This window comes from Oncorhynchus gorbuscha, linkage group LG01 (assembly GCF_021184085.1).
Source record: "Oncorhynchus gorbuscha isolate QuinsamMale2020 ecotype Even-year linkage group LG01, OgorEven_v1.0, whole genome shotgun sequence".
Classification (NCBI taxonomy): domain Eukaryota; kingdom Metazoa; phylum Chordata; class Actinopteri; order Salmoniformes; family Salmonidae; genus Oncorhynchus; species Oncorhynchus gorbuscha.
This window is the reverse complement of record NC_060173.1, coordinates 30,472,053-30,487,188: the sequence shown is the minus strand read 5'-3', so window position 1 is coordinate 30,487,188 and position 15,136 is coordinate 30,472,053. Positions and strand designations below refer to the sequence as shown.

The 15,136-nt window shown below is 47.2% G+C and overlaps 1 protein-coding gene across 1 annotated transcript in view; it reads left to right on the top strand.

The window, feature by feature from the left end:
* shank3a (SH3 and multiple ankyrin repeat domains 3a) overlaps positions 1–15,136 on the top strand; it is a 308,896-nt gene that overhangs the window by 176,242 nt on the left and 117,518 nt on the right. The window contains exons 12-13 of the mRNA XM_046360126.1: positions 8,951–9,132; positions 9,795–9,818. Coding sequence (XP_046216082.1) covers positions 8,951–9,132; positions 9,795–9,818 — 206 coding nt within the window. The remainder of the gene's footprint in view (positions 1–8,950; positions 9,133–9,794; positions 9,819–15,136) is intronic.

Here is a 15,136-nt window from a genome sequence, read left to right as displayed (position 1 = left end):
GTGTGTGTGTGTGTGTGTGTGTGTGTGTGTGTGTGTGTGTGTGTGTGTGTGTGCGTGTGCGTGTGCGTGTGCGTGCGTGCCCTTATTCTCCAGAAGCGGCAGCAGTTTGATGTCTGACATGGGAATTGCATTACAGACATGACTATAGGCCTCTCTCTATTTGTAATACCCTACTGTCACTTCACTCCATCCATCACACATGCTGCTAATCAGACCTCTATCTCTCTCTCTCTCGCTCGCTCTCTCTCTCTCTCGCTCGCTCTCTCTCTCTCTCTCTCTCTCTCGCTCGCTCGTTCTCTCTCTCTCTCTCTCTCTCTCTCTCTCTCTCTCTCTCTCTCTCTCTCTCTCTCTCTCTCTCTCTCTCTCTCTCTCTCTCTCTCTCTCTCTCTCTCTCTCTCTCTATCTCTTTGTCCCACCCTTCCCTTTGTCTCAAGAAGGCCACCGTAGTAAAGCAGCACCAGTTTGTTGAACTTGACACCCTGTTGGTAGAGGCAGTGTAGCTTGCCTGTATTTGAATGTACTTCTGTCTGCACAAAGAGGTATAGTAATACCTTCATTTTCAGTACATATAATATGCTTACTGAGACTCCCGTATCAGTAGTAGTTAGACTGAGGGAGGTACAGAAGGAGGGATAAAGAAAGGCGCAGATAGAGGGAGGTAGAGGTCATTTTCCTGATGTGTCCTGTCCTAGATGCCTGTCTATTCTTTTCTGTTATTCTTTTGCTGTAATTAGTCATGTTTATCTGTGTAAGAAGTGACAGGTCTGGAAATTACTGATGTTATTGACACAACAGTAAAGGCCTGAGGACATCTGAGGGAGAGAGAGACGGTCCTCAAATGACATAGTGCAAGGAAAACATTAGCTATACGTTTATACCTAATCTTCACCCCTCCTTCCTTGTTTCCCTCCCTTCTTCTTTCCTTCCTTCACTACTCCTTTCCCTCCCTCTTGTTGGCTACTACTGGTCTCTCTCTCTCTCAGTCCCCCTCCCTGTGCCATCTTTCCATCTCTCTCTCTCCATCTCTCGCTCTGTGACCGTCTGTCCACCCGGTGATAACTCCAGGGGCATTCTGGGTACCAGGGAAGTGTGAAATTAGTTTGGCCGGCAGTGGCCCGCCCCTACGGCCAACACAACAACTTCCTGTGGAACATGCCATCACTTCCTCTCACACCAGAGTGGGCGGTGCTGTAAGGAGTCCAACACTGTTGCCAGGGGGCATCTGGGAATGGTGAAATGGTTGGAAATTAGATACATATAAAGGGTGAATGTCACAATGTGAGTGAGTTATCGATACCATTGAAAACCAAGATGACACCAATGATTTCCTTGGAGGTTGGTAAGGTAATAGGCCCCTTTCCTGTTTCCCTAGGCTTTCTGCATATGTCCCCTATTCATTTTCTGTCCTTCTCTTTCTCACCTTTCCTTTTACCTTCCCCTCTCTTTCTCACATCCTCTCTTTCATCCCTTATCCACTGTCACTTCCTGTCCTCCCTCTTTCTCCTCCCCCTCCTCTGTCTCTATCTATCTCCCTCTCTTCTCTCTCTCATCCCTCGTTCTCCATGTATTAGTCACACTAGGGGCTGTTGGAGTGAAATTATCCATGGTTTCTTACTGCTGCCAAAAGGCTGAGAGAAAGAAATAGAGAGCGAAAGCAGGATAGAGAGAAAATGCGTGAGAGAGAAAGGGAAAGAGAGAGAGAGGGGAAGAAAGAGAGAGAATCTCTTGAGTCCAGCTTAGAGAATCCACATTAAAGGAGGACATGGCGAAATCGATCCGAACGCATCATAGTCTGCATCATCAAAAGGCGACACAGTTCAGCCAGCATTGAGCCGTTTGGCTGCTAATCCCTTCGCTTTGGGACACAGTTTGGATGCACACACACACACACACACACACACACACACACACACACACACACACACACACACACACACACACACACACACACACACACACACACACACACACACACACACACACACACACACACACACACACACACACACACACACACACACACACACACACACACACACACATTAGTGAGATAAGATGTAGGAGGACATTTAGTCCTGTATAATCAATGGCTGCTGTATTTCAGTGGTTTAGATAAATCAGCGATGATACAGATCTATGTTGTACATACATTAAAACACAAACAAATTTATCTTCATTTGGTGAGCGTGACACTGTATCATATAACACTACTGTCAGTCATCCTAAGATGTTGTCACTGTTTATAACATCTGTAATGTCAACCTTATTATAAAAGAGTGTTAAAAAAGTGTTGGCAAAATATGTTGTACATACTGTTATTTGTACAGCCAGGTCACCCATGATACAAGTCAGTATACGATGTCCATCCGTGTCTGATGATGTCGGGAGATGACATGGAAACCTGCCACTAGGGGCAACATAGAGCACTGTTACCTTCAGTTTCGGTTTTGCTAGGGCATTGTGGACAGGGATGGCGGAGGGATATAGGCATCTGCCTCTGGTGACAAAGTTTGCATGTTAGAATCCAGGATAGAAAGTTGTTTTTGAGGTTTTAGTTTTCAGCCTATCCCAAACCTTAACCCTTACCATTCTGGGTTAATGCCTAAAGTTAACCTTAAACACTTCAAAACTTGACGTTTGCAACAACTTCTGCATTTAATATTTGAGAAACATGGATGAACGTCTAATTCTGATGTGAGACTGTTAGAGCTAGTTGGTATAAATAACATAGTCAATGTGGATATCTGATATGATGTAATAGTTATGGCCGTATTTGTTTTTTATTTCTCCATTTTAATCTGAGGTAGATGTTTGGATGAGGTATTGATCCATCTGTTTGGGGTTTAGTCAGTGTCAATGTGCCTTAGAGTTGTTGTGTCTGCTTAGCGTCCGCAGCTAGCTGCTTCCACAGACACTATGATCTCCTGAACACAACTCGAATGTTCTTTTTTACCAATAGATTACCACACAATGTCATAACCATGGCTATTCACATGGATGCAGTGATGAGGAAGAGAGAGGTGCTGAGATAGAGAGAAAACAGTGGTGTAATATCTTTGTTCAGGTGCAGCTATGCAGAGAAAAAGATGGAGAGAAAGAGCTGGTCATTAGGATGCAGAGTATGATGATACTTATGATTGTATTTTATAATGGGATGAACCCACCTTATGGAGGGAAACCTATTTGTGTGAGGGCCATTTGCACGAGAAGGGTGATTGTGCGCGCACGCCTGTGTGTGTGTGTGCGGGTGTGTCCGTGTGTGTGTGTCCGTGTGTGTGTGCGTGTCCGTGTGTGCGTGTCCGTGTGTGTGTGTCCGTGTGTGTGTGTCCGTGCGTTTGTGTCCGTGTGTGTGTGCGTGTCCGTGCGTGTGTGCGTGTTTGTGTGCATGTGTGTGTGTGTTTAGAACAAACTTCAAGTTCACCAGATGTATTATCTTCTGTGTCGACAGTTACCACGGTTACAGAAGCAGTGTTCTAAGAAAAAGGAAGAGATGGGAAGGAAAGAGAGATGGAACAAAGTCGAGAGTGAAGGAGGGACAGAGAAATGGCTGAGAGCCTTGTAGTTGTTCATTTTTGCTTTATTTAAACGGTGTGTCTGAAGGTATGTTTTGCAGTAATGTATTTATAAATGTGTCTAAACGGTGGTTAAAGCTCTAGTCATTCATCCTGCAGTTAATTTAGATCAATAGTGTTGTTCCTGCATGTCCACCCCTTCCTATACACACACACACACACACACACGCACGCACGCACGCACGCACGCACGCACGCACGCACGCACGCACGCACGCACGCACGCACACACACACACACACACACACACACACACACACACACACACACACACACACACACACACACACACACACACACACACACACACTGATAGGTGGGCCGTTGTGGCAGTGTAAACACAGGCCATTAAAGGGGAGGACAGTTGGAGATCAATCTAGAGTCTACAGGGACCAACACACACACATACAAACACACACAAACACCACCAGCACCAACCCCCACATACTCCAGCCCAGCTGCAAGGAACAATCAGGGGATCTGCCACCACAGAGGTCAGACCATCATACATACCATTACAGCTCTGTGTGTATGTGTGTGTTTCTCTGTGTGTATGTGTGAATTTCTCTGTGTGTATGTGTGTTTCTCTGTGTGTATGTGTGTTTCTCTGTGTGTATGTGTGTTTCTCTGTGTGTATGTGTGTGTTTCTCTGTTTCTCCGTGTGTATGTGCGAGTTTAACCGTGTGTTTCTTTGTGTGTATGTGTGAGTTTCTCTCTCTCTGTGTGTGTGTGTGTGTGGGGGGGGGGCTTGTTTGTTTGTGTGTGAGTGCGCGTGTGTGTGTGTGGGGGGGGGGTGCTTGTTTGTTTGTGAGTGCGTGCGTGGGGGGCTTGTTTGTTTGTGTGTGAGTGTGTGCGTGTGTGTGAGTGTGAGGGGGGCTTGTTTGTTTGTGAGTGCGTGCGTGGGGGGGGCTTGTTTGTTTGTGTGTGTGTGCGTGTGTGTGTGTGTGGGGGGGGGCTTGTTTGTTTGTGAGTGCGTGCGTGGGGGGGGCTTGTTTGTTTGTGTGTGTGTGTGTGGGGGGTGTGCTTGTTTGTTTGTGTGTGAGTGTGTGGGGGGGCTTGTTTGTTTGTGTGTGTGTGGGGGGGCTTGTTTGTTTGTGTGTGAGTGCGTGCGTGTGTGTGGGGGGGGGGGCTTGTTTGTTTGTGTGTGTGTGCATGCGACAAAGTGTCAAGGGTTGGAACCGGTTCAGGGAACAGAACAGAAAACCGGAAAATAACAAAATGACTTGAGGAACAGAACCCAACCCAGGAACAAAAGTAATCTATACTGTTCCAGAACAGAATTGTTATTTTAAAAGCATGGAAACCGATTAATAGCGTTATTTTACGTTCCAGGAAATCTTTTCCATCTGTTTGTAGGATCCCTGCTCCTCCCCTTTGAAGCATAGGTTACCGTAGCCTACTGAAGACCTTACAAGCATGATTCAGAAATTAGGGAGAGATGTTTAAAAGAATGGATTCAGTTTTTCAATGGTAGTTAATGATACTATAGTTATCATGTTTCTCATTGGATTTCTTAACTACAAAAAGGTAAAGACGTGTTTTTATCTGCACATACAAGCTTGTTGGCTAGCTAGCTCTGGTCCAACATTAAACTCGGAAATTCAAAAACATTCAAAGTTCCAAGATAGAAGCCGCTCCTCCGTAGGTATAATTCTGTGGGCCTAATTCAGATAATGTATGTAATAACAGGATGCCCAGTGTGTCAAGGCAAGCTTCATCCTCCATCCTCTCTTGCTCTTTCCTCAGCCGCAAAATGTTAGTTGCATCTGACGCCCTACACTGTCTCTGGCAGCACAGTGTGTGTGTTTGTCTTTCTTTATGTTTAAACCATGCTGTTACAGCAAAATACTATTTGCTCTTAATGACTTGTCTATACAGATTAAATCGCTTACCCACTCCCATAGCAAGCTGCTCTATCTGCAATGATTGGTGAAGTCATTTAATGTCGCACAGAAAATAACAATATAAACCAGTACTTTTTGTTGGGTTCAAACCGGTTCAGAACTTTATTTTGCTGGAACAGAAGGAAGAAATAGTGGTTCTGTTCAGAACTAAATGATTGGAAAATAATTTCAGTTCCAACCCCCAGTTTGAGTGTGAGGGTAAGTAAACATTTCAATGTTAGTCTACACCTGTTGTTTACGAAGCATGTGACAAACAAAATTTTATTTTATTTGTGTGTGTGTATTTTTGTATAACATGGATGGTCCAGACCAGCTTGCAGCAGCATTTAGCGATGTAGTTGAATTGCCTGTAATAAATGAATGTGAATGCACATCCGTTTAGCTACTGGTTTAATTAGGTGTGGAAGCCAAGCTCTATTTCCTTGTTTACCCGGTCCATTCTGTTCTCTTTTAGCCTCATCCCTCTCTTTATCTAATTCTGCCTGTACCCCTGTCTCTCCTGCCCACTTTAGCTTCTTCTTTCATCTCTCTCCTTTCCCTCGCTCTTCGTCCCATTATCCCCAACCTCTCTCCCCTCTTTTCTCCCTCCATCTCCCTGCCCTGCCCTGCCCTGCCCTGCCCTCCCTCCCTCCCCCCTCCCTCCCTCCCCCCTCCCCTCCCTCCCTCCCTCCCTCCCTCCCTCCCTCCCTCCCTCCCTCTCTGCCCTGCCCTCCTTCCCTCCCTCCATCTCTCTGCCCTGCCCTGCCCTCCCTCCTTCCCTCCCTCCATCTCTCTGCCCTGCACTGCCCTCCCTCCCTCCCTCCCTCCCTCTCTGCCTTCCTTCCTTCCTTCCCTCCCTCCCTCCCTCCCTCCCTCCCTCCCTCCCTCCCTCCCTCCCTCCCTCCCTCCCTCCCTCCCTCCCTCCCTCCTCCCTCCCTCCCTCCCTCCCTCCCTCCCTCCCTCTCTGCCCTGCCCTCCCTCCTTCCCTCCCTCCCTCTCTGCCCTGCCCTCCCTCCCTCCTTCCCTCCCTCCCTCCCCCTCCCTCCCTCCCTCCCTCCCTCCCTCCCTCCCTCCCTCCCTCTCTGCCCTGCCCTCCCTCCCTCCCTCTCTGCCCTGCCCTGCCCTGCCCTCCCTCCCTCCCTCCCTCCCTCCCTCCCTCCCTCTCTGCCCTGCCCTCCCTCCTTCCCTCCCTCCATCTCTCTACCCTGCCCTGCCCTCCCTCCCTCCCTCCCTCCCTCCCTCCCTGCCCTGCCCTGCCCTGCCCTCCCTCCCTCCCTCCCTCCCTCCCTCCTTCCCTCCCTCTCTGCCTCCCCCACTCCATTTCACTCTGTGTTGTATTCAGTGTGCGGAGGGTGGAGTGTCCTGGGCTCAGTCATTAACATGTGGCAGGCAGCCACCTCAGCCTCTCCACTCTCTCTCTCTCTCTCTCTCTCTCTCTCTCTCTCTCTCTCTCTCTCTCTCTCTCTCTCTCTCTCTCTCTCTCTCTCTCTCTCTCTCTCTCTCTCTCTCTCTCTCTCTCTCTCCTCCTCCTCTCCTCTCCCCCCCCTGCTCAGTCCCGAGGTAATTGGAAAAACGTCAGCAAGCCGCTGCTTCGAAGGAGAGTGAGAAGGGTAGAGGAAGAGAGAGGGAGAGAAAAGGGGAGAGAGGCGAGGAAGCGGGAAAGATGGAGAGAGGAGAATGAATGAATAAAGGGTTACGAGTGATTGATACGACACAGAGACAGAAAGGGAGAGACAGGAAGAAGGGAAAGACAGAAAGGGAGAGGGGAGGGGTATATATAGAGTGAGGGGTTTTCACACAGACACATGTCACATGATACCCACAATGTACACACATGTAAACAAAGCCACACAGACAAACACACATAAGCACACAGATGCAAGATAAAAACAGATTGATTCATGAATCACTGTATCCATGATTTTGCAAGACCAAAGATAAAGCAGAGAGAAGGGGGGAGAGTGGAGAAAAGCAGCTGTAAGAAGGATGGGAGGGTGAATGTTGAGGACACAGACAAACAGGCAGCAGTATGATACAGGGTGGAGCTCACATGTACGCATACACACACACACACACACACACACACACACACACACACACACACACACACACACACACACACACACACACACACACACACACACACACACACACACACACACACACACACACACACACACACACACACACACACACACACACACACACACACACACACACACACACACACACAGCTGCAGCAGTAGTGATGAATGAATACCAGGAGAACCTCTGCTTCAGCTCTATTAGAATTCACCAGACGCCTCCCTCAGAGAAATGGAGGGAAGGTGGAGAGAGAGACAGAGAGATGGAGGGAAGGTAGAGAGAGAGAGAGACAGAGAGATGGGGCAGAAAGGGGGAGAGAGAAAAGGTGTTTCAAGGCGATTCAAGAGGAGGTAGATTGCCAGCAACAATTAAGCCAGCAACAACCCCCCCCCCCCCCATCACACATCAACCTGCCCCGGAGTGCAGTGGCGCATGCACACACACAGGCAGACAGACGGGAGGAGATCAATGGTGCTGTGGGGTGTGTGTGTGTGTGTGTGTGTATGTCGGCACACTGTGTTCGCGACAAGCTGTTGCTAGCGTATGTTGTTCTAGTGGAGGTATAGTGTTCGCAGTAGCAGAGGGGGCAGCCTGCTTGTGTGTTGGGTAGAATGCTCGGAGAGAGCTGTGTGAGTGTGTGTGAGCCGTCAGAGGGGAGGGGAGATGCCAAGTGCAGTAGTGGTAGCAGCAGCAGGGTTAGCAGCAGCGTCGGCACCAGTGTGTATGCTTGTGTGAGTGTGTGTGAGCGGGCACGTGTGTGTGAGGGGTGGAGGGGAGTGGAGAGGGACTCCCAGGAGAAGGAGTCTTGGTCGGGGAGCAGAGCCAGCCTCTCTCCCTCTCCTCCACGGCAGGACCTAGACCTCCAGAGCCAGGGGAGTAGGTGGGATCTGTAACTCAGCCTGGAGCACTGGAGGCTGTAAAGACGCAGGGATCTCTTCCCCTCTCTGGAGGGCTATTCGGTCAGAGCGGGAGCTCAGGATATGTGTGACCAAAGGGGACTGCCAGAAGGATCTGAGCGACAGAGACGGGAACGATTCCATTACTGTTAACCATTAACACTACTTCTCCTGCCTCGGAGAGAACCGAGAGGAGAGGAGAAGAGGGGTGGAGGGGGTGGGACAGGGGGATTTTGTTTGCTGTAACGGAATAAGAGGAAGAACAACAGAGAGAAGGATTTAGAGAAGGAGGGGAGGAGGCGTGACCTCTCATCCCATGACTTTCCCTCAAGGTTTGCTTTGGGACCGTTGACTGTTGACCACTCGGACAGACTTATCTTACAACCGGTCACTGTGACAACCGTCAGGTTGTTGCGGTGTTACTGTCCCCTTGGCGACCGACCATGTCGGTAACCACCGGTTTCGGCTACCAGCTGCCTGGCATTACCACGGTAACCTATGTGTTTGTTTACAGCCCGGGTACGGTGCAACGGGACCCCAGTCCCCCCACCCACACCCCTCCTGCCATTGCCGGTGCCAGCGGGCCCAAGCGGAAACTCTACAGCGCCGTACCGGGACGTACCTTCATCGTGGTCAAACCGTACACGCCACAGGGCGAGGGAGAGATCCAGCTGAACCGTGGAGAGAGAGTGAAAGGTTAGTACACTATGACTGTTTATAAAGTGGTTATAAGGACCTGTCATTTCCTGGTATAACCACTTTTCACATGTGTTTTTATTCAACTCTAAGGGTCTCAGATGTAGGAAGGAATTTAGAATGATAAAACAGACATATCTCATTTTATGAAACCAACAAATCTTACTGTTGCATTGTGAACACAAACTTTGATTATTTCTATAAAATAATGTGAAAATCTATATGCTGATTAAGTCTGGCTCTAGTCTCTAGTCTTAGGCAAGGTCAGACATCACACGAGCGTGGTTCACCAAACCACTTCCACTACTCTTGTCACAGGTGTATGTAGGTAAATGAATGTGACAGAAGCTGTGTTTAACAGTAGAGGTACTACAGCGCTAGCAGGACGGGTCATCCATACATTATACTTACATGACATGGATAACATTATACTTTACATGACATGGTCACTCCACTGCTCTCGTTCTGTTCATGCCTCTGTAATGTCACTTCACCACTGGAGAGTGGTACATTTGTTATCTAATGCATCTGAAGTGCTTTTAAAGTCAGTCTTTCTTCATCAGCGTTGTCATGGCTGTCTATGTATTCTGCAGCTCCTAATCCTAATGGTGCTGTAGTCATGGTGTCTGTGTGTTCTCTTCTCCATCCATGCCTCACTCCAGACTATGACTCTAATGACATAGAAGGTAAAACGACACAACATTTTCCAACATTACTGTCACCCCGTCTCTCTCTCTCCCAATCTCCTCTATATCCAAACCCACACCTCTCGTTCCCCAGACAACTGTAGTGTTTGGTTGTTGGTTGAGGAGGGAGTGTGTGTGTGTACAGTCGGTGTGTGTGTATTCTACATAAGTTGCTGCCTTTCAGTGCATGGCCTCTATTGCCCAATCCTAAACTGACACCTAGCCCTTAACCCATATGCACATTTGATAGGATTTGATAGGATTTGATAGGATTTGATAGGATTTGATAGGATTTGATAGGTGTAACCAATATTGTAATAGCTCTGCTGGATTTTGTCACCATATTGCTTATGTAGCAGATGAGGATCTGTGAAACTCACTCCTCAGCCTGAAGTGTCTCCACTTACACTACTTACACTACCTCCTCCCCCACTTACACTACCTGGGTAAGACGCTTCAGGAGGGCGGTCACGTGTGTTGGCGAGGCAGAGTTCCTGGGTTTGAGTCTCAGTATGAGCTGAATTGGAGGAAGCAGTGCTCACCATGCAAGTAGTGTGATGTAATTTACATCTATCAAAGCCTTCTAGATACCCACAAGTACAGAGGGGGTAGGGGTTAGGGGCTGAATACAGTTTGGGCAAGAGCATACACCTACCTCGTACTCCCTCCTCAGAGTGATTCTTCTTCCGTGTGCAACGTAGTTTATCTTCACTCTTCTACACATCCCTATAGGGTGAAATGTGTTCACTGCTTTTACTCTCCTACAGTCTCTTAGACACACACCCACAACCACCTCTCCCTGAAGCCACAGATACCACTTTCCTCTGTACCCCATATCCTGGTATGAGACACTCCCGAACCCTAGACTGTGTGTTTGATGTTGATGCAAACTGTTGTTGTTTATGACGCCCAGGCAGATGTGTAAAACAACACAGTGTGGTGAGTACTATGAATAGAGGAACTCAGGGACCCAGTCTGATAATAATGACATGATGAGTAAATCCCTTCTCCCACCCACAGAACTTTCCATCTCTGTTGAACACACATACACAATTAAATGCATTCACCTTTTTGCTAATTTTATGCTTTGTTCAAGGTTATTCACATGGCCACAAACCTGATAAATCATACTGTACATTATATTGAGAATGAAGTCAACAGTGCAGTTACACACCAGTCTGTGTGAATTTGAATGACAATACATGATACTGTGTGTAGCATATGCTCTCAACTGTTACAGTCAGTACATTTGGATCAGGCTGGAATTGAACCCACAACCTTGGAGTTGACACACCACGCTCCAGCCAACTGAGCCATCTGGCAGGGTTGCATAATAATGACCAGCATGGCTCTAACTGTATACTCTTAGAAAAAAGGGTTCCGACAGGGTTTTTCGGCTGTCGCCATAGGAGAGCCCTTTTGGTTCCAAGGAGAACCCTTTTGGTTCCAAGGAGAACCCTTTTTGGTTCCAAGCAGACCCCTTTTTGATTCCATGTATACTGAAAAAATACAGTGCCTTGCGAAAGTATTCGGCCCCCTTGAACTTTGCAACCTTTTGTTAGAATGGCCAAGTCAAAGTCCAGACCTGAATCCAATCGAGAATCTGTGGAAAGAACTGAAAACTGCTGTTCACAAATGCTCTCCATCCAACCTCACTGAGTTCGAGCTGTTTTGCAAGGAGGAATGGGAAAAAAAATTCAGTCTCTCGATGTGCAAAACTGATAGAGACATACCCCAAGCGACTTACAGCTGTAATCGCAGCAAAAGGTGGTTAACTTAAGGGGGCTGAATAATTTTGCACGCCCAATTTTTCAGTTTTTGATTTGTTAAAAAAGTTTGAAATATCCAATAAATGTCGTTCCACTTCATGATTGTGTCCCACTTGTTGTTGATTCTTCACAAAAAAATACAGTTTTATATATTTATGTTTGAAGCCTGAAATGTGGCAAAAGGTTGCAAAGTTCAAGGGGGCCGAATACTTTCGCAAGGCACTGTATATAGTTACAGTTCATATAAGGAATTCAATAAATGTAAATACATTTGGCCCTAATCTATAGATTGACTGGACAACAGCGCAGCCATATGTGGGCCTGGGAGGGCATAGGCCCACCCACATAGCAGACTGGCCCACCCAGTAGTTCTTTCCACTCTAGTTCATGGATATAAGCTGAATCGAATGCCAATTAGAAGGCAAAAATCTTTTTTTCACTCTTCAGTTTTGCTTGTCTCCACCTGGTCTTGTTGCTGCTAACCCGTAGTGACCAGTCCACCTCACAGTGCATAGAAGGGTGTTGTGACCCGAGGCCCTGTGGATGGATGGTCTCCACTTTGATTCATAATACATTCCGTCTCATCTGCATTCATGAATGGATGAGTTGCTAATAGTTACAGGCCTCATTTACAAAAGAGGAGGGGGAAAGACAGGAAGCTTCTCTACCGTGCTATATTCCTGGGGAGAAAGGTTGGCAGATGCCAGAGCACATGTTCAGTTTCAGTGTGAAGGTATGCCATGGAAGGATAGGGATACCCTCCCCCACCCCCTTAGTAAGAATAAAGAAGGTTGTCTTCTACCTTTTACACTGTAAGAGTACTATTCACTTTAAACATCAATGACCTACTTTAACCAGCTTTATCTGTTACAGCTGTTATTTCAATTGCCTGGTTTTGTAGAGTGGTGTCCCTGACTTACTTTGTTGTTGAACCTCCATTTACTCACTCACATCTCTCCTCCCTTTCATCATCCCCCCTATTCTTCTCTTGTCACTCTCTCATCCCTTCATCCTGTGACGACAGAGCAACACCTGTATGAGGCCCTGAGATTGGGTAAAACCAACAGGCCTGCATGATAACTCTCCTCTCATAGCCCACTGTGTGTTTGGTAGCATAGCTAGCTAGCCTTCCCCCTGAGGATTAGCATTGTGGCTAGGCTAACCCTGTTAGTTGTTTGGTATGTCGGGTGAGCTGTGAAGTGGTTTTGTAGCCTTCAGACAAGGGCTGTAATAAAACAGATAGTATGGATTAACATGGTCTTGTCGTACTCTCTGTCCTGTAGAGAATGGTGTTTCTCAGGGATCAGAAGGTAAACACAGCTGTGCAACTCTACAGACTCCAGGCATTTTTACTGTATAATAGAAACTCTTAAGAGATGGTTTCCCAGACACAGATTAAGCTTTGTCCTGGACTAAAAAACAATTTAAATGTCTTGATCAATCCTGGAAACTGGTGCTTAGTGTTTAGGCGTAGTGGCAGAGGGTATAGTCATGGTTAGCACTGTGTAGTAGTTGGTATAAGGGCCTGTTGTAGTTTTGACTCTGTTTAAGTACATAACGAGCTTTGTACATCTTTCACTGTAGTATGTGCATAGTTCCACCAAATCTATTTTTGTCGCTTTCGATGTCTTTCACATGTAATATATCTTTCCTCTACTCAAAATGCTGTGTAGCTGACTCCCAATCCGATGAAGAAGAGCAAGGTCAATTTTATTCCTTCTCTTCTCGTCTGTAGTTTAGTCTACAGAAAGATAGTGGAAATAGCCCACAGATGCATAGATAGTCTATTGTAGTATCCATATATGTGATTGTACCTCCACAGACACCCCAAGACTCTCTGTGACCACTGTTGGATCCACAAACCCAGCAGACAGTCATCTGATATATGGTCATCTGATGTGTGTGTGGGGGGGGGGGGGGTATATGTTAGAGTTGACAATCCCCCAGGGGTCTTCCTTTCCCTCTACCTCTCTATAATCAGATAGCATCACCAGGATGGATACATCTCGATAGGCCACTTGTTGTCATCATGGAAATGGACAGAGACGCTTCCCCTGTAACCTGGTCAAGCCACTAGACCACTCACACTCACACATACACAAACACATGCACTCTAACACACACCGTGTTAACATACACACAACAACTAAACACACAAAGTACATCCAGCAACATAACCCATTACATTACAAGCTATTCTACCTAAAACAAACGCACTGACACACCCACACACACACACATACACCTCTCCTCTGCACACCATTGTAAATCTTCTAGACAGCCGGGAAAATGAAACCGACCAAATAACATTGAGATTAGACATTCACAAACATGATTAATGGTCTCAGGCCGCGCCCAGTGTGTGTGGAATATTAACACTGCTGTGGCCAGTGGTGGATACCTGGAGCGCGTGCACGAACACACGCACATATACAATCACATGCAAGCACACAAGCCAGTAGACATACATACATTCACATGCAAGCACACAAGCCAGTAGACAGACATACATTCACATGCAAGCACACAAGCCAGTAGACAGACATACATTCACATGCAAGCACACAAGCCAGTAGACATACATACATTCACATGCAAGCACACAAGCCAGTAGACATACATACATTCACATGCAAGCACACAAGCCAGTAGACATACATACATTCACATGCAAGCACACAAGCCAGTAGACATACATACATTCACATGCAAGCACACAAGCCAGTAGACATACATACATGGTCCAAAGACAGATATTACTAATGATCTCAAGGGGATTGCAGGGTGATTCAACCATTACTGCAGTTATACAAGACCAGGCACAAACCTTCCACTGGTGCTAATGCTTGGTAAACCTGGACCCTTCGTGGCTCAGGGCTAACACTTGGTAAACCTGGACCCTTTATGGCTCAGGGCTAATGCTTGGTAAACCTGGACCCTTCATGGCTCAGGGCTAATGCTTGGTAAACCTGTACCCTTCATGGCTCAGGGCTAACGCTTGGTAAACCTGGATCCTTCGTGGCTCAGGGCTAATACTTGGTAAACCTGGACCCTTCGTGGCTCAGGGCTAACACTTGATAAACCTGGACCCTTCGTGTCTCAGGGCTAACACTTGGTAAAGATGGACCCTTCGTGGCTCAGGGCTAACACTTGGTAAACCTGGACCCTTCGTGGCTCAGGGCTAATACTTGGTAAAGATGGACCCTTCGTGGCTCAGGGCTAATACTTGGCAAACCTTGACTCTTTCTGGCTCAGGGCTAACACTTGGTAAACCTCAACTCTTTCTGGCTCAGGGCTAACACTTGGTAAACCTGAACCCTTCGTGGCTCAGGGCTAATACTTGGTAAACCTGGACCCTTCATGGCTCAGGGCTAACGCTTGGTAAAACTTGACTCTTTCGTGGCTCAGGGCTAATACTTGGTAAACCTAGACCCTTCGTGGCTCAGGGCTAATACTTGGTAAACCTTGACTCTTTCTGGCTCAGGGCTAACACTTGGTAAACCTGGACCCTTCGTGGCTCAGGGCTAACACTTGGTAAACCTGGACCCT